We start from the raw sequence: 23,469 nt of genomic DNA, 5'->3' as shown, positions 1-23,469 counted from the left end.
TGTGGAGTGAAGTAGATATGAGTGGAGCTGAGTGGCATAGAGTGGAGTGGCATAGAGTGTTGTGCAGTGGTGTAGGACAGAGTTGAGTGGCATAGAGGGAGTTGCATAGAGTGGAGTAGAGTGTTGTAGAGCAGAGTGGCATAGAGTGGAGTAGTGTAGGAAAGTGGAATGGCAGAGTGTTGTAGAGTTGAATGGTGTGAGTTGGAGTGGCATAGAGTGGAGTAGTGGAGTGGAGCAGAGTGGAGTAGTGTGCCATAGAATAGAGTGGAGTAAAAGTGTCATGGAGTGGATTAGAGGGAGTTGCGTTGAGTGTCGTAGAGTGGAGTAATGTTGCAGAGTAGAGTAAAGTGCTGTAGAGTGGAGGTGCATAGATTGAAGTAGAGTGGGATTTAGTGGAGTAAAGCGTCATAATGGAGTATCGTAGAGAGTAATGCCATAGAGTGGAGTAGAGTGGCCTAAAGTGAAGTGGCATAAAGTACGGTGGTGCAGAATAGATTGGTATAGAGTGCAGTGGCAGAGAGTGCATTGGTTTTGAATAAAGATGTATAGACTGCATTGGCATAGAGTGCAGTGACGTAGACTAGAGTATAGTGGTACAGAGTAGGTTGCAGTGGCGTAGAGGTTGCAGCGGTGTAGAGTTCAGTGGCATAGAGTGGAGTGGCGCAAAGTGGAATAGAGTGGCGTAGAGCGCAGTGGTAAAGAGTGCAGTGATGTAGAGTAGATTGTTTCAGAGTAGAGTAAAGTGGCATAGAGTGGAGTGGTGAAGGGTCAAGTGGGAGTAGTGCAGGGTAGAGTACAGAGGTGTGGAGTAGAGTAGCGTGGAGTGGAGTAGCACAGAGTAGAGTGGAGTAGAGTGCAGTGGTGTGGAGTGCAGTGGTGCAGAATAGATTAGAGTTGCATAGAGTGGATGATGTAAAGTGTAGTGGCGTAGAGTGCAGTGGCATAGAGTTCAGTGGTGGACATTGCAGTGTTGCAGAGTACAGTGTCATAGAGTGATTATCGTAGAGCGCACTGTCGTAGAGGGCAGTTGTGCAGAGTACCGTAGTGCAGAGTAGAGTGGCGCACAGTAGAGAGGTGCAGGGCTGCTTAGCGTGCAGTGGCATAGCATGCAGTGGTCGAGCATGTTGCAGAGTATAGTGGCTTAGAGCGCAGTGGTGCAGAGTAGTAGGCATACAGTGCAGTGGAGTGGAGTAGCATAGAGTAGAGTGGAGTAGAGTGCAGTGGCGTGGAGTGCAGTGGTGCAGAATAGATTAGAGTTGCATAGAGTGGATGATGTAAAGTGTAGTGGCGTAGAGTGCAGTGGCATAGAGTTCAGTGGTGGACATTGCAGTGTTGCAGAGTACAGTGTCATAGAGTGATTATCGTAGAGCGCACTGTCGTAGAGGGCAGTTGTGCAGAGTACCGTAGTGCAGAGTAGAGAGGTGCAGGGCTGCTTAGCGTGCAGTGGCATAGCATGCAGTGGTCGAGCATGTTGCAGAGTATAGTGGCTTAGAGCGCAGTGGTGCAGAGTAGTAGGCATACAGTGCAGTGGAGTGGAGTAGCATAGAGTAGAGTGGAGTAGAGTGCAGTGGCGTGGAGTGCAGTGGTGCAGAATAGATTAGAGTTGCATAGAGTGGATGATGTAAAGTGTAGTGGCGTAGAGTGCAGTGGCATAGATAGAGTTCAGTGGCGAACATTGCAGTGTTGCAGAGTACAGTGTCATAAAGTGATTGTCGTAGAGCGCACTGTCGTAGAGGGCAGTTGTGCAGAGTACCGTAGTGCAGAGTAGAGTGGCGCACAGTAGAGAGGCGCAGAGCTGCTTAGCGTGCAGTGGCATACCATGCAGTGGTAGAGCATGTTGCAGATTATAGTGGTTTAGAGCGCAGTGGTGCAGAGTAGTTGGCGTACAGTGCAGTAAGTTAATCGGTGTAGAGTGCATTGGCGTAGAGCACAGTGGTGCAGGGTGGTGCAGAATAGAGTGGTGTAAAGTGGTGCAGCATCAAGTGCAGTGGCATGAAGTGCAGTGGAATTGAGTGGAGTAGATTGTTTCAGAGTAGAGTGAAGTCGCGTAAAATGGAGTGATGCAGGGTAGAGTGCTGTGGTATAGAGAAGTGGCACAGAGTGCAATGGCATTGAGTGCAGTGTTGCAGAGTTGAGTGGCATAGAGTGGAATCATGCAGAGCAAAGTTGAGTGGCCTAGACTGGTGTAGGGTGCATTAGCGAAGAGTGCAGTCTTGCATAGTAGAGTGGGGTAGAGGGCAAGACCATAGAGTAGAGTGGTGTAGAGAGGCAGTGGTGCACAGTACATTAGAGTGGCGTAAAACGAATTGGGATAGAGTGTAGTGGTTGCCGTCTTTTACTCTTATAGAGGGCATGGCACAAAGTAAAAAACAAGCATTGGCAAAGACAATAGGTCTCGCATATGTGAGAGCTATTGGCTTGGCAATGTATTTTAGCCATTATGTACACTAGTGTGGCTGTTGTTCAGCATGTTGTTCAGCATGGCTAAAAGTTAGTGCCGTGGAGTGTGGTGGAGTAGATAGTGGTGGGTTAGATTTGGCTAGAGTGGAATGGGGCAGATTGGGTTAGAGTGGAGTGGGGTGGGTTGGCGTGGAGTGGAACGGGTGCAGAGTTTGTGCAGAATGGAGTGGAGTGGATTGGAGTGGGGGAGTTGGGTAGATACGCATGGTAGATTGGAATGGGGTATATTTATATGGATTGGGGTAGCTTGCAGTGAAGTCGATTGGGGTAGATTAGAGTGGGGTAGGTAGGAGTAGGGTAGATTGGGTTAGATTAGGGTAGAGTGAAGTGAGATATTTTGGGGTATATTGGAGTGGAGTGAGGATGATTGGGGTAAAGTGGAGTGGGTTGGGGTAGATTGGAGTGGAGTGGGGTAGATTGGAGTTGGGTAAATTAGGTGGATTATAGTAGGGTAGACTAGATCGGAGTGGGGGTAGATTGGGGTAGTTTGGAGTGGGATAGATTGGGGTGGAGTGGGGTAGATTGTGGTGGAGTGGAGTGGGGTAGATTGGAGTAGTGTGGGGTAAATTGGGATGGGGTGGGTAGATTGGGGTAGAGTGGGAAGGATTGCAGTGGGGGAGTGGGGTAGATAGAATTGGGGTGGATTGGGGTGGAGTAGATCGTGGTGGAGTTGGGTAGATTGGAGTGGAGTGGGTTAGATTGGAGTGGAGTGGTGTTGGACATTTTTGTCCTCCTGGTCGTTGGAAACTCTCTTTTCCTGACCTTAGGACAATGGGAACTTTCCCCCTGTACTGTGAAAAGTGTGTGTGCCCTTCCTGCCCATGTCAGGATAGGGTGCTTACTTACTTGGTTAAGTTGTCATTCCTGTGAGTGCCCTGTATAAAGGTACACTACGTACCCAGGGTGGGTGTGACACTGGCTAATAGGGGGACGTTAGACATGATTGTGCCACCCACCTGAATAGCCTGTCAAATATGTCTCATACTCACGTTGGCCGGTCTCACTCCGTAGCTAACCCTGAGGGGGCTGATTACTACCCCCAAACTGGGGTAGGTGAGTGGCCGGGTAGGTGTATCTGCGTGTGCGCTACCCAGGTAGGGATGATTTCACATGTGAGTTTTCCCTCCTTAGGGGATTGGCTATCTCTGTGGGACACTTCCTGGGGGTGGCCAATTCTCTTGTTAGGGCCTTAGGGCCTGGAGCACTTTCCCACTGTAAGTGCAGTGTGAAAGTGTGCACAGCATTCCTACACACAGTAGTGCTCACCTGAGGTTTCTAAAGCATTGGTCAGGTGTGTCATAGCTGGCTGGTGCGCTCACTCACACCTATTGCGAGCTTGCCAATGCAGGCTGGCCTGCACTCAGCACAGAGGGTGTGCTAAGTATGAGTTCATCCTAGCATTGCAGACTGATGTGCACTTTGCACCGATGGTGCTTTTAAATGCATGTCCAGCCTGCCATTGCAGGCTGGTTTCTGCACTCGCGCCAATGGTGCTCCTAAATATGTGTCCAGGCTGCCATTGCAGGCTGGTATGCACTTTGCACTGATGATGTTCTTAAATTGTGTCCAGTCTGCCTTTGTGGGCTGATGCGCGCAATAACTCAGACTGGCCTGTTTAAGTCACGAGCCACCCTGAGGACTCTTTACTTCCACCGAGTACTCTGAGAGTACATCCTAGGGGGTAAACAAGTGTGTGTCTCATGCCCAGGTAGTGAGAAATACCCATGCATGTTTTCACTGCCTGTGAGGTTTGCTCTTCCCACAGGCTAACATGGGGAAATAGTTGAGATCACTTCAGCCTGCAATGGTAGATTGCAGTGGAGCAGCCTTGTGATGTTTCATATCATTGGATTCGCAGCAACAATCCTCACCAGTGCTTAAAGTGGCTTTGTCGTAATTTATGCAGAAATGCCACTACTAGAAAGTGGTAATTTCTATGCTCTAAACTCTGTGTGTGCCTTGGTTCTTGGCTCCAGTCCACACTGGAGGTTGGGAGATCATATCTGGGCATTCCCCAGCAAGTAAATATTGGGCATGCAACTGGAACAACAGACCTCTGCCATTTGCGGGCTATCTGGAGAGATTGGAGGAAGAGATTTTGACACTTGGCCTCTGGAGCCAGACCACTAAAGATAAAGATCTGCATTCCATGGCCTCATGGCAAACAGGACTAAAATTTAGGGGTCTTATCTGTGGTTCAATCACCCCCAACTTCAAAGGCACACTCCAGTATAACTACTGGTGTCATACTTCACCAAGGGAGATATACGCTTGTGCGAATGTGGGACTGGAAGACCTGGAACTATGTGGTTCACATTGCCAGAGGACTCTATTGTACAAAAGAGGATTACTGCCATTGAAAGGGACCAGTGCCATTCCTGAATAGTAGCTGGCCTGGGTTGATTACCTGCTGTGGCGTGGCACCCTGAAATATGCTCTCCAAGGGCCCCCTGTTCTTACAGAGGTCTCAGGGACATCAAAGGTCTCCCACGAGGGACTCACACCAGATACGTGTGACACCTGAAGTGTGGTACTCCCTTAAGTGCTTACATCATCTGTTGGATTCCAGCTGTTAGCGCAGCATGCATGTGGATCCAAGAATTGTGCCTGGAGACCGGATAGCCTGGTACTGAGACATGAACTCTGGCCCACATCCAAGGCTTCCGGCCCCCTCGTCATGGGGACCGGGCATGCACAGAGTCTCGTTTGTGGTGAGTGGATTCACTGGTTGCTGGTTCCAGTGTGGCACACTTCATCTATCGTGCTGCATCTCTCTTGTGCGACACATTGACTGGATGCTCATTCCATGAGGTGTCCAAATCACTGGTTGTGGGCCTTGGAGGTGGGGTCTAACCGTAGTAGAGCCTCATTCTATCTTGTGAAGCATTGCTGAACTTGTGCCTGTGTGTGTAACTGGAGATGTCTGGTGTGACCAATATCAACGTGCACTGTACATTGTGCCTCATTTCCAGGAAGGTACAATTTTTCATCTCTCATTGTGTTTGTAAACGGAGCTGTCTGGTGCAGTCAAAATCGACGTGTGCCCGGACTTTGTGCCACATTTCCAAGGAGGTACGGAATGTCCACACTCTTCGTTGTGTGTGACCGGAACTGTTTGGTGTGACCTGTATTATCTCACACCCGACATTGTGCCCGGATTGCCTGGGTACCACTCTGATCAACGTGTACCTGACGGAATGCCTTCTCCTTCGGAGAGGACCCCCCTCTGCTTCATTCTCCATTCATCTACTGTTTCCTTAATTAGCTCTCAGTGCGGAGGACCAACTGCCCTCTCCTCACCGAGCTATCCCAGATGACACTTTTTTGCCAGGTAGTATTGGCTGGCTCGGGCCTGGGTGGTGATAGTGACTGACTAGGCTGAAGGGATGCTTCTGGTAACAGTCAGAAGCGGATCAAGAGACTGTGTGACCCCCTGTACTTTGCAGAATTATGCTGGTGCCAGAATGCCTTTGGGGACCCCCTTGGTGTGACAATCTATTGCCCTTGGCCTGTCTCTGCTCTGCATCCTGTGGGTGAACTTCTCGAGTGCCAGCCGAGCCACGTTTGCGCCTGCCTCTTAGTTGACCATGCTGTCTACCCCCACTTGCTTCCTGGGACGGTGACTAAGAGTGATCACAAACACGTGTGGCCTAGTGCCCAGGGAATCTGCAGTGTGTAACCAATTGACCTGCTGAGTATCAGTTGAACCGCATTAGGGGCCTGAGTACATATGTGTGCAAGTGCATCCGTACAGACTTGGCTGATTTCTGTTGCACCGCTTAGCGGTGCAGAGTGAGTGTATGTGTGGGAGTGACAGTGGGTAACCACCCATGTTTTAGGACACTGGGTACCAGTTTACCTAATTCTTTATTTCTTGCTTGAATAGCATTACATTTGACATTGGTTTTAACCGTGTGGCCTCAGCCCACGGTGCTTCTAGAAAGTGTTATAATGTGTTGTATGTAAATATTCCTGACATTGTTGGGAGCTGGGGTCTACCCTATAACTGTGGGATCTTGAATTATAATAATTGCTACTGTGGGCCTGGGGTGATCATCATGATGCACCGCATAAGGGTGCTCATGGGGCTGTGTATATTAGGATCTTTCTCAAGTATGCATATTACGGATGTCATTTGAGCACGGCTGGGCCTCGTACTGCTAGTAATAATTCTGAATATGATTTATGCCCAGAAATACATGATGTTCGTGTTGTGTTGATATTTATGTGTGTCGAATACAAGTGTTAATTACATACACTACTTGTAAAGTCTCTTTTGCGAATGCTCAAGGTATTTATCGTGAATGAGTGCTGTGCCCATGCTTTACATATTATCTCTGTGGTAGCCTGACTGCTCAGTGCCAAGCTACCCAAGGGTGAGCACAAGTTATACAGTGTGCATAATCACCCACCCCTGATGGGAGTGGTAGGTTTTGCCTGGCTTGGGTACTGCCTCAGCCAAACAGAAAGTGTCTGTTCCAACAAGTGGGATAGATTAGAGTGGGGTAGATTGGGGTAGAGTGGAGTGGGATATATTGGGGTAGACTGGAGTGGAGTTGGGAAGACTGGGGAAGAGTGGAGTGCAGTGGATTGGTGTAGATTTGAGTGGAGTGGGGTAGATTGGAGTGGAGTGCTGTAGATAGAGTTGGAAAGGAGCAGATTGAAGTGGAGTGGGGTAGATTAGGGTGGAGTGGGGTAGAGTGAAGTGGGTATATTGTAGTGGGGTAGATTACGGTATGGCAGATTGGAGTGAAGTGGAGTAGAATGGAGTGGAGTGGGGTAGATTGGAGTGAGATAGATAGGAGTGGGTACTTTGGAGTTGGGTAAATTGAGGTAGATTGGAGTGGAGTTTAGTAGATTTCAGTGGAGTAGACTGGAGTGGGGTTGGATAGAGTAGTGTGGGGTAGATTGGGATGGGATGGGCTGGATTGTGTTAGCATGGGGTAGCTTGGAGTGGAGTGGATTGGAGTGGAGTAGATTGGGGTAGATTTAAGTAGGGTAGTTTGGGGTGGAGTGGGGTACACTGGAGTGGAGTGGAGTCGGGTAGATTTGGGTGAAGTGGAGTGGGTTGATTGGGTGGATTAGAGTAGTGTAGAATGGAATGGAGTGGGGTACACTGGAGTGGAGTGTAGTCAGGTAGATTTGGGTGTAGTGGAGTGGGTTGATTGGGTGGATTAGAGTAGGGTAGATTCAAATGGAGTGGGTAGATTGGAGTGGGATAGATTGGAGTGAGGTTGATTGAAGAGGGATGATTGGAGTGGAGTAGTTTGGAGTGGGGTAGACTAGAGTGGAGTGGGTTGAATTGGAGTTGGGCAGAGTGGGGTTGGGTAGAGTGGGGTGGAGTAGAGTGGGGTGGGGTAGATTGCAGTAGGGTGGGGTGGAGTTGGGCAGAGTGGGGTAGATTGGAGAGGAGTGGAGTAGATTGATGTGGAGAAGACAGGGGTAGTTTAGAGCTGGGTGGTTTGGGGTGGGGTAGATTAGAGTAGGGTAGATTGAGATGGAGTAGGGTGGGGTGGATTGGAGTGGGGTAGAGTGGGCTGAATTGTTGTAGAGTGGGTTGGAGTGGAGTGAGGTAGATTGGAGTGGAGTGGGGTAGATTGGAGTGCAGTGGAGGAGGGTGGATTGGGATAGATTGGAGTGTGGTAGAGTAGAATGAGATAGCTTAGAGTGGAGTATAGTGGGGTAGATTGGGTTGATTGGAGTGTGGTAGATTGGATTGGAGTGGGGTAGATTGTGGTAGATTGGAGTGGGGTAAAATGGAGTCGGGTAAATTGTGATGGAGTGGGGTTGATTGGAGTGGGGTAGCTAGAGTGCAGAGCAGTTGGATACATTGCAGTACATTTTTGAGTGGAGAGGGGTAAATTGGAATTGGAGTGGGGTAAATTGGACTGGGTTAGATTGGAGTGGAACAGAATGGAGTGGATAGATTGGGGTAGAGTACAGTGGGATATGTTGGGTAGATTGGAGAAGAGCAGAGTGCAGTGGATTGGGGTAGATTGGAGTGGGGTAGATAGGAGTGAAGAGGAGTAGATTAGAGTGGAGTAGGGTCTGATTAGGGTGGAGTGGGGTAGAGTGGAGTGCAATAGATTGGAGTGGGATAGATTGGATGGATTATGGGAGGGTAGACTGAATTGAGGTGAGGTAGACTGGAGTGAGATAGATAGGAGTGGGGTAGTTTGGAGTGGGATAGATTGGGGTAGATTGGAGTGGAGTTGATTGAAGTTGAGTTGAATAGAGTGGTGTTGGATATATTGGGATGGGGTGGGGTAGATTGGGACAGGGTGGGGCAGGATGGAGTGGAATAAATTGGGGTAAATTGAAGTGGGGTAGATTGGAGTGAGGCTGACTAAGTGGGATGGAGTGAGGTGGATTGGGGTGGAGTGGGTTAGATTGGACTGCAGTGGGGTAGATTTGAGTAGTATGTGGTAGATTTGAGTGAAGTGGGGTTGATTGGGTAGATTTGAGTGGGTAGATTGTGGTAGAGTGGAGTGTTGTATATTGTAATGGAGTGGGGTGGAGTTGAAGAGATTGGAGGAATATGGTCGAGAATAGAGTAAAGCGAGATAGATTCGGGAAGAGTGGAGTGGGGTAGATTGGAGTGGAGTGGGGTAGATTAGGGTGGGATAGATTGGGTAGATCAGAGTAGGGTGGATTGGAGTGGAGTGGGGTTGATTGAAGAGGGATGATTGGAGTGGTGTAGTTCCTAGGGAGGTAGATTGGAATGGAGAAGGTTGGATTGGAGTGGACCAGAGTGGGGTGGGGTAGTGTGGGGTGGTGTAGAGTGGGATAGGGTGTGGTAGACTGCATTGGGGTGGGGTGGAGTGGGGTAGACTGGAGTAGATTGCAGTGAAGTAGATGGGGTAGATCGGGGTGGGGTAGATTGGGGAGGTGTAAATTGGAGTAGGGTAGATTGGGGAGGAGTGGGGTGTGGTAGGTTGGAGTGGGGTGGAGTGGGTTAGATTGAAGAGGAGTTGGGTCTTTTTTAGTGGAGTGTGGGAGATTGGAGTGGGGTACATTGGGATGGAGTAGAGAGAGGTTGATTGGGGTAGATTGGAGTGTGGTAGAGTGGAGTGGGGTAGGTTAGAATGGAGTAGAATGGGTGGGCTAGAGTGTGGAAGATTGGAGGGAGTGGGGTAGATTGTGGTAGATTGGAGTGGAGTAGATTGGAGTGACATAGATTGTGGTGGAGTGGTGTGGGGTACATGGCAGTGGGAAAGAGTTGGACAAATTGCAGTGGAGATGGAGTGAAGTGGGGTAAATTGGAATGGAGTGGGTGTATTGGACTGGGGTAGAATGAAGTGGAGTAGAGTAGATTGGATTGGAGTGGGTTGGATTGGGGTAGATTGGCGTGGGGTGGATTGGGGTAGATTGGATTGGGGTATTTTGGAGTGAAGTGGGGTGAGGTTGATTGGGTAGATTGAGTGGAATGGGGGAGATTGGAGTGGAGTAGATTGAAGTGGAGTGGGGTAGATTGGAGTGGGGTAGATTGTAGTGGAGTGGGGTAGATTGGATCATACTGGAGTGGGCTGGGGTAAATTGGAGTTGAGAGGAGTAGATTGGAGTAGATTGGGTGTAGTATTTTGGAGTGGGGTGGGTAAAGTGAGATGGAGTAGATGGGAGTTGAGTGGGTAGACTGAGTGGAGTAGAATGGGTAGATTGGAGTGGAGTGGGCTGGGGTAAATTGGAGTTGAGAGGAGTATATTGGGGTAGATTAGGTGGAGTATATTGGAGTGGGGTGGGTAAAGTGAGATGGGGTAGAGGGGAGTTGAGTGGGTAGATTGAGTGGAGTAGAATGGGGTAGATTGGAGTGGAGTGAGGTAGATTGGGTGGTGTAGAGTAGATTGGGGTAGAGTGGAGTGGGGTGGATTGGGGTATACAAGTGGAGTGGGGTAAATTAGGTGTATTGGAGTGGGGTAGATTGGAGTGGAGTGGGGTAGATTGTAGTACATTAGAGTGAGTTAAATTGTGATAGATTAGAGTGGACTAGATTGGGGTATATTGGAGTGGAGTGGGGTAGGTTGCTGTAGAGTGGATTGGGTGGATTGGGGTAGATTGGAGTGGAGTGGAGGAAAGTGTGGTAGTTTGGAGGTGGATAGGGTGTGGTAGATTGGAGTGGGCTAGATTGGGATTAGATTGGAGTGGGGTAGATTGTAGAAGGGTAGATTGCAGTAGACTTTTGTAGTTTGGGTGGAGTGAAGCGGGGTAGATTGGATTGGGGTAGATTTGAGTGGAGTTGAGTAGATTTGAGTGGAGTGTGTTAAATTGGGGCAGAGTAGAGTGGGGTGAATTGGGGTAGACAAGTGGAGTGGGGAAGATTGGGTGTATTGGAGTGGGGTAGATTGTAGTAGATTAGAGTGTGGTAGATTGAGATAGATTGGAGTGGACTAGATTGGGGTATATTGGAGTGGAGTGGGGTATATTGGAGTGGAGTGGGCTAGATTGCTGTAGAGTGGATTGGGTGGATTGGGGTAGATTGGAGTGGAGTGGAGGAAATTGTGATAGTTTGGAGGTGGATATGTTGTGGTAGATTGGAGTGGGCTAGATTGGGATTAGATTGGAGTGGGGTAGATTGGAATAGGGTAGATTGCAGTAGAGTTGGGTAGTTTGGGTAGACTAGAGTGGGGTAGATTGGATTGGGGTAGATAGGAGTGGAGTAGGGTTGATTGGAGTGGAGTGGGTTGGATCGGGATAGAGTAGAGTGGGCTGGATTGGGAAAGACAAGTGGAGTGGGGTAGAACGGGTGCATTGGAGTAGGGTAGATTGGAGTGGAGTGGGGTAAATTGTAGTAGATAATAGTTGTGTAGGTTGTAGTAGATTGGAGTGGGATAGATTGGGGTAGATTGGAGTATATAAGAGTCGAGTGGGGTAGATTGGTTTGAAGTTGAGTAGGGTAGATTGGATCAGAGTAGGGTATATTGCGGTAGAGTGGAGTGCAGTGGATTGGGGTAGATTGGATTGGAGGAGATTGTGGTAGATTGGGGTGGGGTAGGTTGTGGTAGATTGGAGGTGGGTAGATTGGGATTAGAAGGGATTGGGGTTGATTGGAGGAGAGTGAGGTAGATTGGATTGGAGTGGAGGACATTGGTGTGGGGTAGATTGTAGTGGGTTAGAGTGGGGTAGATTGGAGTAGGGTAGATCGGAGTTGGGCAGATTGGGTGGAGTGGACTGGGGTAGATTGGATTGGAGTAGATTGGAGTGGAGTGGAGAGGGGTAGATTGGAGTGGATTGAGATAGATTGGATTGGAGTGGAGTAGATTGGGGTGGGGTAGATTGTGGTAGATTAGAGTGGGTTCGAATGGGGTAGATTGGAGTAGGGTAGATTGGAGTGGAGTGGGGCAGATTGGAGTGGACTGGGGTAGATTGGGTGGAGTGGAGTGGGGTAGATTGGATTTAAGTAGATTGAAGTGAGGTAGATTGGAGTGGAGTGGGGTAGATTGGTGTAGAGTGGAGCGGGGATTGGATTAGGGTAGACAAGTGGAGTGGGGTAAATTGGAGTGGAGTAGGGTAAATTGTAGCAGATTAGAGTTGGGTAGTCTGTGGTAGATTGGAGTGGGGTAGATTGGGGTATATTGGAGGGGAGTGGGGTATATTGGAGTGGGGTATATTGGAGTGGAGTGGGCTAGATTGCTGTAGAGTGGATTGGGGTAGATTGGAGTGGAGTGCAGGAAATTGTGACAGTTTGGAGGTGGATATGTTGTGGTAGATTGGAGTGGGCTAGATTTGGATTAGATTGGAGTGGGGTAGATTGGAGTAGGGTTGATTGCAGTAGAGTTGGGTACTTTGGGTAGACTAGAGCGGGGTAGATTGGATTGGGGAAGATTGGAGTAGAGTAGGGTAGATTGGAGTGGAGTGGAGGAAATTGTGGTAGTTTGGAGGTGGATATGTTGTGGTAGATTGGAGTGGGCTAGATTGGGATTAGATAGGAGTGTGGTAGATTGGAGTAGGGTAGATTGCAGTAGAGTTGGGTAGTTTGGGTAGACTAGAGCGGGGTAGATTGGAGTGGAGTAGGGTTGGATTGGGATAGAGTAGAGTGGGGTGGGTTGGGGTAGACAAGTGGAGTGGGGTAGAATGGGTGCATTGGAGTGGGGTAGATTGGAGTGGAGTGGGGTAGATTGTAGTAGATAATAGTTGTGTAGGTTGTAGTAGATTGGAGTGGGATAGATTGGGGTAGATTGGAGTATATTAGAGTCGAGTGGGGAATATTGGTTTGAAGTTGAGTAGGGTAGATTGGATCAGAGTGGGGTACATTGCGGTAGAGTGGAGTGCAGAGGATTGGGGTAGATTGGATTGGAGGAGATTTTGGTAGATTGGGGTGGGGTAGGTTGTGGTAGATTGGAGTTGGGTAGATTGGGATTAGAAGGGATTGGGGTAGATTGGAGGAGAGTGAGGTAGATTGGATTGGAGTGGAGTGGAGGACGTTGGTGTGGGGTAGATTGTAGTGGGTTAGAGTGGGGTAGATTGGAGTAGGGTAGTTTGGAGTTGGGTAGATTGGGTGGAATGGACTGGGGTAGATTGGATTGGAGTAGATTGGAGTGGAGTGGAGAGGGGTAGATTGGAGTGGATTGAGATAGATTGGATTGGAGAGTAGTAGATTGGGGTGGGGTAGATGGTGGTAGATTAGAGTGGGTTCGAGTGGGGTAGATTGGAGTAGGGTAGATTGGAGTGGAGTGGGGCAGATTGGAGTGGACTGAGGTAGATTGGGTGGAGTGGAGTGGGGTAGATTGGATTTAAGTAGATTGAAGTGGGGTAGATTGGAGTGGAGTGGGGTAGATTGGTGTAGAGTGGAGCGGGGATTGGATTGGGGTAGACAAGTGGAGTGGGGTAGATTGAAGTGGAGTAGGGTAGATTGGAGTGGAGTGGGGTATATTGCAGTAGTGTGGGGTGCAGTAGATTGGGGTAGAGTGGAGTGGAGGAGATTTTGGTAGATTGGGGTGCGGTAGGTTGTGGTAGGTTGTAGTGGGGTCGATTGGGATTAGAATGGATTGGGGTATATTGGAGTAGAGTGAGGTAGATTGGATTGGAGTGGAGTAGATTGGGGTGGGGTAGATTGTGGTAGATTGGAGTGGGGTAAATTGGAGTGGAGTGTAAATTGGAGTGGAGTGGGTTAGATTGGAGTGGAGTGGGTGAAATTGGGTGAAGTGGAGCGGGGTAGATTGAAGTGGAGTAGAGTGGCATAGATTGGAGTGGACAGGGGTAGATTGAAGTGGAGTGGAGTGGTGTAGATTGGAGTGGACAGGGGTAGATTGGGGTAGAGTGGGGTGGATTGGGGTAGACAAGTGGAGTTGGGTAGATTGGGTGTATTAGAGTGAGGTAGATTGGAGTGGAGTGGGGCAGATTGTAGTAGATTAGAGTTGGGTAGATTGAGGTTGAGTGGAGTGGGGTAGATTGGGATATATTGGAGTGGAGTGGGGGTAGATTGGAGTGGAGTGTGGTAGATTGCGGTACTGTGGAGTGCAGTAGTTTGGGGTAGAGTGGAGTGGAGGATATTGTGGTAGATTGGGGCGGGGTGGGTTAGGTTGTGGTAGGTTGTAGTGGGGGTAGTTTGGGATTAGAATGGATTGGGGTATATTGGGGTATATTGGAGTGGAGTGAGGTAGATTGGATTGAGTGGAGTAGATTGGAGTGGGGTAGATTGTGGTAAATTGGAGTGGAGTAGAGTGAGGTAGATTGGAGTGGAGTGGGGTAGATTGGGTGGAGTGGAGCGGGGTAGATTGGATTGGAGTAGATTGAAGTGGAGTGAGGTAGATTGGGGTAGTGTGGAGTGGGGCGGATTGGGGTAGGCAAGTGGAGTGGGATAGATGGGGTGTATTAGAGTGGGGGAGATTGGTGTGGAGTAGATTGTAGTAGAGTAGAGTTGGGTAGGTTGTGGTAGATTGGATTGGGGTAGATTGGGGTAGAGTGGAGTGGGGTAGATTGTGATATATTGGAGTGGAGTAGGGTAGATTGGAGTGGAGTGGAGTGGGGTAGATTGTGGTAGACTGGAGTGCAGTAGATTGGGGTAGATTGGAGTGGAGTGGAGGAGATCTTAATGGGATGTCAGTGGATCTCCTAGGTGTGTCTATATTTGTATTACTATTGCTGACTCTGCCCTCTGCCACCCCTCAATTTATAATCAACTCTGAGTGCACTCCCTCAACACTTTCTGAGTGTAGAGTGGGCACTGCTGTTATAGCTAACTCCTTCCTATAATGTCATAGAGGTTGGGAAAGTGGCGAAGTTCCTTAAAAATAATGACAATACTTATTTGTGGTATTCGGGATCATATACTATTTCATGTCATCTGTATCTTATGCACCCATGAGAGCTCTCACCTTGTTAAAATTGTCATAGGGTCCCTGCCATTGAAATGCTGGTTAAATTCGATTTGTTACTGAGTGGATTGGCTCTCCTATACTGGGTGTTGCTTTGGACCACAGAGGAACTTTTGCCTTATAGAAACGCTGCGAAAGATCGACTAGCGCTTGATAAGAATATTTCCTGCCCGTGGTTTAGACATATTAGACAATGGTTCCTAGGGTTGGGTCTTGGCTGCTTCTGGTCTAATCCAGACGAGTTACCACCTCCCTTAAAAAGCAATTTAAATCCATCGATAAGGATTACACCATAGCCAATCTTACCTGTAACCGTATTTTGGGGAGACTATCAGAGAGTTTTGGCCTTTAAAGGCTATCCTTATTATGAATCTTTTCTAGATATGCCACAACCCCAATTAGCAAAAACTCGACATCTTAGATTTCGGTGTGGTACTCTGGAAACATGGTCCATTGCATCACAGTGGATTACTGGAAGGCCAACAGACCACTCTGAGAATTGTCCTGTGTGTTGCAAACCCCTTAAGGAAAATATTGACCATATTCTGTTCTTCTGTCATGCTTATGCACAGCTGTGAGCTAAGTGGATTCGCCCATTATGTACTCGGCTTGGCCTTCGACGGGTAGCTTCAAGGCCACTAAGAAGTGACACTTCAACTGATACTGTGTTTTCCCTGAGTAAATACCTATATGCAGCGGGGCTACTGAGAAAACAGAAAGATCTAAAGTTATAGCCCTAGAGAACACCAAGTGTGGGCTTTATACCTAAGCTCATTATTATTGTATTAGAGTCTACCTAAGAAGTAAAACGACTTAAAAGTTAAGTTTTATTGAACTTCAGACTTTGGGTATTACGATTTAGTACACTATCGCATTTATAACTCAGCAAGCACTAATACTATTCTAACACTTGAAATCCTGTTCCCAGAGTTATGGTACACTTAACCCCTAGAGATACTGGCCGCTCACTATGCAAGATATTTTTTTGATTACATAGGTTTTGAGGAAAAGGGCCATATTTAGCCCTCGTTCATGTATACATTTGTTTAAAAAAACTTTTTTTCAGAATACAAGTTATCCATGATGGAATTTTTTAAAGGGTAGAGCATGCACTTTTATCCTGAACCCTATTGCTTATGAAGTTGTATGTTCTTTGGCCCCTTGAATTTTCTCTTGACCTTACTAAATTTAAACCTCAGATGATTACTATTCTCTTTTGAAATATTTCCTTTCTCTTAATTTTATTGATCCAGTATTTTACCATGTATATTATTACTGTTTGTAATGTTGCTAAATGCATACAAATATTTAGAGCCTTAGTTCCACATTAGGCGTTGACTGGACCGCACTGGAACCGTATGAACTATGATACGGTGTAGACATCTATTACTGGGCCTACGAGGCAATGTCTGTACTCAGTGAACTTGTCTTGCATTTAATGTTTATATTGTATTGTATTATATACATTGTTGTTTTATGGAATGAAATTTCCGAAATAAACATTTTGTACGAAACGAGTAGATGTATACTTCAAAGGGATGCAACATAAAACTAGTCTGACTTTTTTTGGTGGTTGTATTGCAGGCCACATAGAGATTTTATTGGCTTGCTTCTATGCCTTTTCTTTTGTTTCTACATATCAAACTCTGTGATAAGAGAGTTTTTTGGGCAAGTTCTTGATGTTGTCCACAGTTTCAATTCCTTGTACACTAAACCTCAGAAAGTTAATTGTGTAGATCATCAACTAAGGCCAAAACAATGTTGACTTTCTAAAGCCTTTCAATTAACATATGAAACATGGCTTGATTACTGCGGTGTTCCATACTCCGACATACACGAGGAGCGATGCCTTTAGACAGATCACCACATATCACAAATCAGAGACTGAGTGACACACGTGGACCTTTTGGATACATACACAACTGTAGAGGAAGTCGCAAGACTCAGAACCCCTTGTGGGTTGGACGTATCACCACAATTAAAGGAGAAATGTACAGAGAACATAGCCTTGATAAAGTCACGGGACGATCTCCCTTGTTAGGGACGAAACATGTGTCAGCTGTTTGGAGATCCAAGAAATAAGAGAAAAAAACAAGAATTTGCCTTTCTGTGTTGAATTCTGTGCTCACACTTTTGCACTTTTAATAATTATTGTGACATCACTATCGTGTGCTGAGGATTTTTTTTTGTATGCGGAGGTGGTTTTTACCACCAGGTTTGGGGAGATTAGTGGTTCTCCGCACCGTACAGCACCGAGATTAAATAGACATTTCTAGACTGATGTTATGTTATGTTATGTTATGTTATGTTATATTCCACTTGTAACGCGCTCGGCTACTCACGAGTATCCCGGCGCGAAACCTGAGGCAGACAGAGGAAATCAAACAAAGAGAAATGTTTTAAGCTTCCTTTTGAAAGCAGCAAGCTCCTGAGTGAGACGAAGATCAGGGGGGAGGGCATTCCAGGCCCTACTGGCCCTGACCGCCAGAGAGCAACCTCCAATCCTCTGAAGTCTAAATCTCGGAATTAGGGCCAAGCCCAGAGAAGCTGAGCGCAAGGCCCGCGCGGGGGCATAGAAAGAGAAACGCCTCTGGAGGTAGAGAGGACCCTGACCGTGGAGGGCGCGATGAGCCAGAACCAAAGATTTATATTTGATTCTAGCCGCTACTGGTAACCAATGGAGGGCGACCAGATGAGAGGTGACACTCAACCTCGAAGAGAGGCCCAGTAGCAGTCTGGCCGCTGTGTTCTGGACTACCTGCAATTTCTTGATTAGGTAACCAGGAGAGCCAATATAGAGAGAGTTAGCGTAGTCCAACCGAGAAAGAATCAAAGCGCAGGTGACTGTAACTCTGGCTGCCTGCGGGAGGAGAGGAAAGAACTTTCTCAGGGTTTTAATACACACCAATCTCAGCAAGACGGATCAGCAGAAGATCGTGCGGGACCGTATCAAAGGCTGCCGAGAGATCCAATAAAATCAGAGCGGCCCTACCCCCAGCGTCAAGGCACGTCCGGATGGCCTCCACGACCTCGACAAGGACCGTCTCAGTACAATGGCCCGAGCGGAACCCTGATTGTGATGGGTGAAGGAGAGCCTCAGCCTCCACAAATTCAGACAGTTGTTTAAGCACCACCTTCTCACAAATCTTAGCCATAGCTGGCAGGAGAGAGATGGGACGGTAGTTGGCTGGGTTAAGCGGGTCCAAAGTTGGTTTTTTAAGCAGTGGCAGAATCTAAGCCTCCTTCCAGACCTGAGGTACCGCCATGGACTGAAGGGAGAGATTAACGATCTGATTAACTTCTAAATAAATGTTTTCTGCTACAGCTGCTAGAAGTCGGGCCGGGCAAGCATCAGCCGGAGACCCCGATTTGAGTCCTCTGAGGATTTTCAGACTATCCAGAGGGTGAACTGGGGTAAAGGCGGACAACAGAGTAGATGGAACCGGCCGTGCAAACTACGAGCCTGGCAGAACACATAAGTCGGGGGGGAAAGAGGCCTGAATTGCCATTATTTTGTCGCTGAAGGCGCCAGACAGAGTGTTGCACCAGTCAAACGAGGAGGGAGCCACGCTTGTTTGGGCCACCGGGGAGATAAAACTCTGGACTATAGAAAATATTTCCTTAGAGTTGTTCCTAGCAGCCTCGATACGGGAGGTGTAGAAGAGACCTTTAGCCTCCGAGATAGCGGCATAGTAAGATCTCTGGGCAGTTCTGAGCCGGCTTTTGGCCGCCGGGCAATACTTGCTCCTACGCCAGTCATGCTCCAGGATTTTACACTCCTGTTTAAGCACCTTAAGAGCGGGAGTAAACCAAGGTTTAGAGGGAGTAATTTTAGTCGGTCTTATGGGACGAGAAGAGGTGATGGAGTTCACAGCTCCAGACACCCAGCCTGTAAACCCTGATACACAGTCCTCCAAACCCCCGGACATCGAAGGCCTGGCAATGTCCAGAGCCTGAGCAAATTCCAGAGGGTCCACTCTCCCCAGCGCAGGTTTCAAAAAGGCTGGTGCCTGAGCCTCAGCCCTAGAGATGGACCAAGAGAAGTAAGATAGGAAATGATCAGACCATGACACAGGGAGGGGCTCTTGTACCAGATTTGGAAAATTGGAACAAATCGGGTCCAGTATATGGCCAGCCAGATGGGTGGGGAGGCCGACGTGCTGGGCAAGTTGGGCAGTATGAAGATTGTCCAGCAAAACGGAGGCCTCTCCAACCCCTGGCATATCCAAATGAAAATTCAGATCTCCTAGCACCAAATAGTGAGAAAACCTGGCTGCTCTAGATGTAAGAGCATCTCCTTACGCCAGAAGAAAGGGGCCAGAGGGGCCTGGGGGCCGATAAATCAGGGAAACCCCAAGTGTGAAGTGGGCTGACAAGCGGGCACTAAAGTCAAGTGCTTCGCAGCCTGCCCAGTCCCCTGAGTCGCCCAAATGAAGATCCCACCGGTCTTTATAAATGACTGCAACGCCTCCTCCCCTGTACCCCTGATGATCAACTCTCCCGATCTTATAGCCCATCGGGGTCGTCAACGCCACTATGGAAGCGGAGAATGGGTCCAGCCAAGTCTCCGTAAGGAACAACATGTCTAAAGTGCCGTCCTCTAACAACTCATAAACGTCCGCATGATGTTTCTTCAGAGAACGAACGTTAATTAGTGCAGCAGAAAACGTAGCAGGCTTAGGCCGCTCAGTGCGACCCGGGGAAATAGTGGAGGTGCATCTGCAACTCACCCCTAGTCGAAAACCACAGATACTACAGGTTCCCAAATGCCTCTCAGCCACGTCCAGAGAGTGAAGATTGCGACAAGCAGCCAGGTCCAGTGCTCTAAGAGCTGCACCGGAATATGAAACCGGCGCCGCGGGCAGGTGAGACCTACGAGCCCAGGCAGGGGCCTCTCTCGCGCCAGGCGCTGCCAAGGTGCGGACGGGCGCAGACGGACTTGCCTTAGGCGCGCCAGCGGCGCGCCAGTGGCGCGCCCGCTGCACGCGTCCGCTCGGCGCGCATTTAATGCCCCCTGATATCAAAACGACTAGAGCGCTGACCAGCGCCAATCGTTAAAATGGCGCCCACAGAACCAGTAAGTCCCTCCAACCCTCGCCGAAAACGGCACCCCAAAGAGAAAGTAGGTAAGATGGAGAAAATGTGCAAAATAGCGTAAATTCTTTTAAAGTGCGGGTAAGCGAAGGGAATCACATGTTGAATAGCAGCGAGTAAGTAAAATTCTAAAATCACTGTTCATTAAAATACATCACGCAGAGCACACAACACAATGAATGACTCGTAAGTCAAACCCTCAGGCGCTGCGCGTCCGCTCGGCGCGCATTAAATGCCCCCTGATGTCAAAACGACTAGAGCGCTGACCAGCACCAATCGTTAAAATGGCGCCCACAGAACCAGGAAGTCCCTCCAACCCTCGCCGAAAACGGCGCCCCAAAGAGAAAGTAGGTAAGATGGAGAAAATTTGCAAAATAGCGTAAATTCTTTTAAAGTGCGGGTAAGCGAAGGGAATCACATGAATAGCAGCGAGTAAGTAAAATTCTAAAATCACTGTTCATTAAAATACATCACGCAGAGCACATAACACAATGAATGACTCGTAAGTCAAACCCTCAGGCGTCAGTGCTATTCTCCTGAGTGGCGCCCTTTTCCTACAAAACAATACCAGTGTCCGTTAGTGGCTTGATTACTGCCTAAGTTATTCGCATCCGAGCATCTTTCAAGAGGTTGAATTTCTTTAGGAGGCCGCTGCTTCACTTGGTGGGTTTGTATTTTACCAGTGATACAATTAAATGTGATTCAAGGCATTCAAAGTGTCTTATAATGGTTCTTAGGACAGGTACTCATGCATAATATTAAGTGCGACATTGGAGGATTTGCCTAATTTATAGAATAAGTGCAGGCTGACTTCCATTACTAACACCACAGGATCCCACCACTGACATGGACAGTGAGCAATCTGTGAAAAATAATAAGTTCAAGGGTACTTGGCCGATTGCAGGGGGTTGCTGAATTCCGAGTCAGTCTCATTTTGATGACATCTCATGCCTCTTTCTTCCATCACTACATGTCATGTTTATTTATCTCACCTTTGCAGGTTTCTTTTTACCCCACCCTTCTCTGTTTGTCCCTGTTTTCCTAGCGTGTTATTCCTCCTTCTTTCACCTTATCATCCTCTCTCTCGCTTGATCTAGATAAAAGTGCTATAATGAAAAATAAGCCTTGGTTTCTAAATATAATTGCTAGTGCTTTTCACCTGTAACCACTGGCACAAATTAACCAATGTCAAAGGGTCCTGAAATTAAGGAAAGCTTCGAAACAGAGGGGTGCACACGAGGGCCATGAGCTCACTTGTTTCAGGCAGTTGTAAAATCATTCATTTGAGACATGACTGACTCGAAACTACTATCCTCCTACTAGTATTTGATATTCACTGGCCAGATGCATATTCCCAAGAGATCCAACGTCTCAGCTGAAATACGGACTTAGCCTTTCATCCTTCTGAGGTTGGTAAAGTGCAATAAGTACACCGAAATACCTAAAAGGCCATATATGTTAGTATAAGTACTAGCAGTATGAATATGATTTGTGTTGCTCTAAATGGGCACGTACTGTCTTGTACTGAGTATCTGCACTTTTTTATTTGAAAGAGAGAGTACCTGCACTTCTCTGCACTGCTGTAATGCACTTAGTGGGAGAGGACTGGCACTCCTCAGATACTCTAAATAGTCAGTACCTGCACTTCTCTGCACTGCTGTAATACACTTAGTGGGAGACGACTGGCACTCTTCAGATACTCTAAATAGTCAGTACCTGCATTTCTCTGCACTGCTGTAATACACTTAGTGGGAGAGGACTGGCACTCTTCAGATACTCTAAATAGTCAGTACCTCTACTTCTCTGCACTGCTGTAATGCACTTAGTGGGAGAGGACTGGCACTCCTCAGATACTCTAAATAGTCAGTACCTCTACTTCTCTGCACTGCTGTAATGCACTTAGTGGGAGAGGACTGGCACTCTTCAGATACTCTAAATAGTCAGTACCTCTACTTCTCTGCACTGCTGTAATGCACTTAGTGGGAGAGGACTGGCACTCCTCAGATACTCTAAATAGTCAGTACCTGCACTTCTCTGCACTGCTATAATGCACTTAGTGGGAGAGGACTGGCATTCTTCAGATACTCTAAATAGTCAGTACCTCTACTTATCTGCACTGCTGTAATGCACTTAGTGGGAGAGGACTGGCACTCCTCAGATACTCTAAATCGTCAGTACCTCTACTTCTCTGCACTGCTGTAATGCACTTAGTGGGAGAGGACAGGCACTCCTCAGATACTCTAAATAGTCAGTACCTGCACTTCTCTGCACTGCTGTAATACACTTAGTGGGAGACGACTGGCACTCTTCAGATACTCTAAATAGTCAGTACCTGTACTTCTATATTTCGATTGAAAGCACTGCCTGTGTGGGCGTTACGGGAAGTGAATCGCAAATGCACCGGCTGTAGCGAGGGGAGCAGTGAGTTCACACAGCACCCAGGCAGCCCTATGCAAGTGCCAGCCACGGTGCACACCTACAAAAGTTGCAATCGTGGTTCTCAACCCATCAGGGAAAGATGACACGTTTCGGTAAAAGCGTTTCTAGTGCTACTGATAAATCCGCAATAGGTAGTGCTTCTTTCACTGCTCTCTCCTTGCTCATGAATGATTTGTGACAGTGTATGAAATGCATATTTTCTTTTTGCTCTGGGGCCTGTATTTAATCTGTGGACCAGGACCTCAATGCTTAGCTATCGGGATGGTGGGCGCGGGGATCACTGCCTTGCTGGAAGGGTCCATATTGATTTATTGAACGGGGGGATAACCTGTTTGAATCAGCAAGTTTGTGAACCCTTTTACGGGCCACTTTTGTGATGCTCCGGCGGTGCAAATTACAAATTCATATCTATGAGGCCACGCAAAGGTACTTTGCGTGGCTTTGGATGGCCTCACAGATATGGAGTAAAGCACGGCAGCACAAATCACTGCGTTGCCTTACTCTGCACTACAGAGGCGTTCCATGAGCAGTGCGGTGGGTTTTCCTACGCAACACCCATGAATTTTAATGTTGCCCCAGATTAACAAGATCACCTCCCGAGGTGAGGCGCAATAAGGAGAAATATCTTTATTTCCCATCGTTTTTTTCCACTTTCTATGTGTGCTGCGTTCTTCAGCACACAGAGAGGAAAACGCCTCTGAGGATTGTTTTTGTGCGGAAAGGTACCCCATCCAGCACAAAAACAACCCTGCCGACAACCCAGGCATGCAAGGGGGCCTGCGGTGGCACTAGGCTGCTAAAACAGCAGTAGCGCAGAGGGAAAGGACAGGAAGGCACCGTATTGCATAAATCCGGTGAATTCCTGACCTTTCACTTTGGCGTAGGGCACTGCAGCAAGGTGTCTTGCTGTGCTGCCCTATGCCAAATCCGAGGTCCATTCTCTTCAGACTATAGTCTGCTGAACTCTGTTTTTTATATTTAAGCTTGGCAGCCTTATTAAAGTCATGCAGAAAAAAAGAAAAAAAATACAATAATTACCAGGCTAGGAATTTTCTAGTTTGCCTTTGAAACCGACCACATCATTCTTGGCAAAGATCAGGTCTAAACAGTGGCCCATTCTATGAGCTTTACCATGCACTTGCCGGTATAAATTCCTTTTATCCAA

General features: G+C 47.8%; 1 protein-coding gene across 1 annotated transcript in view; it reads right to left on the bottom strand.

The window, feature by feature from the left end:
• LOC146809528 (immunoglobulin superfamily member 1-like) overlaps positions 1–23,469 on the bottom strand; it is a 788,293-nt gene that overhangs the window by 543,978 nt on the left and 220,846 nt on the right. The window contains exon 7 of the mRNA XM_085614874.1: positions 18,231–18,794. Within this exon, the coding sequence (XP_085471000.1) occupies positions 18,231–18,794 (564 nt within the window). The remainder of the gene's footprint in view (positions 1–18,230; positions 18,795–23,469) is intronic.

The sequence above is a fragment of the Triturus cristatus genome, chromosome 7, assembly GCF_964204655.1.
Source record: "Triturus cristatus chromosome 7, aTriCri1.1, whole genome shotgun sequence".
In the NCBI taxonomy this organism is placed as follows: domain Eukaryota; kingdom Metazoa; phylum Chordata; class Amphibia; order Caudata; family Salamandridae; genus Triturus; species Triturus cristatus.
Note: the sequence above shows the minus strand (reverse complement) of the source record. Positions and strands in the feature narration are given on the sequence as shown.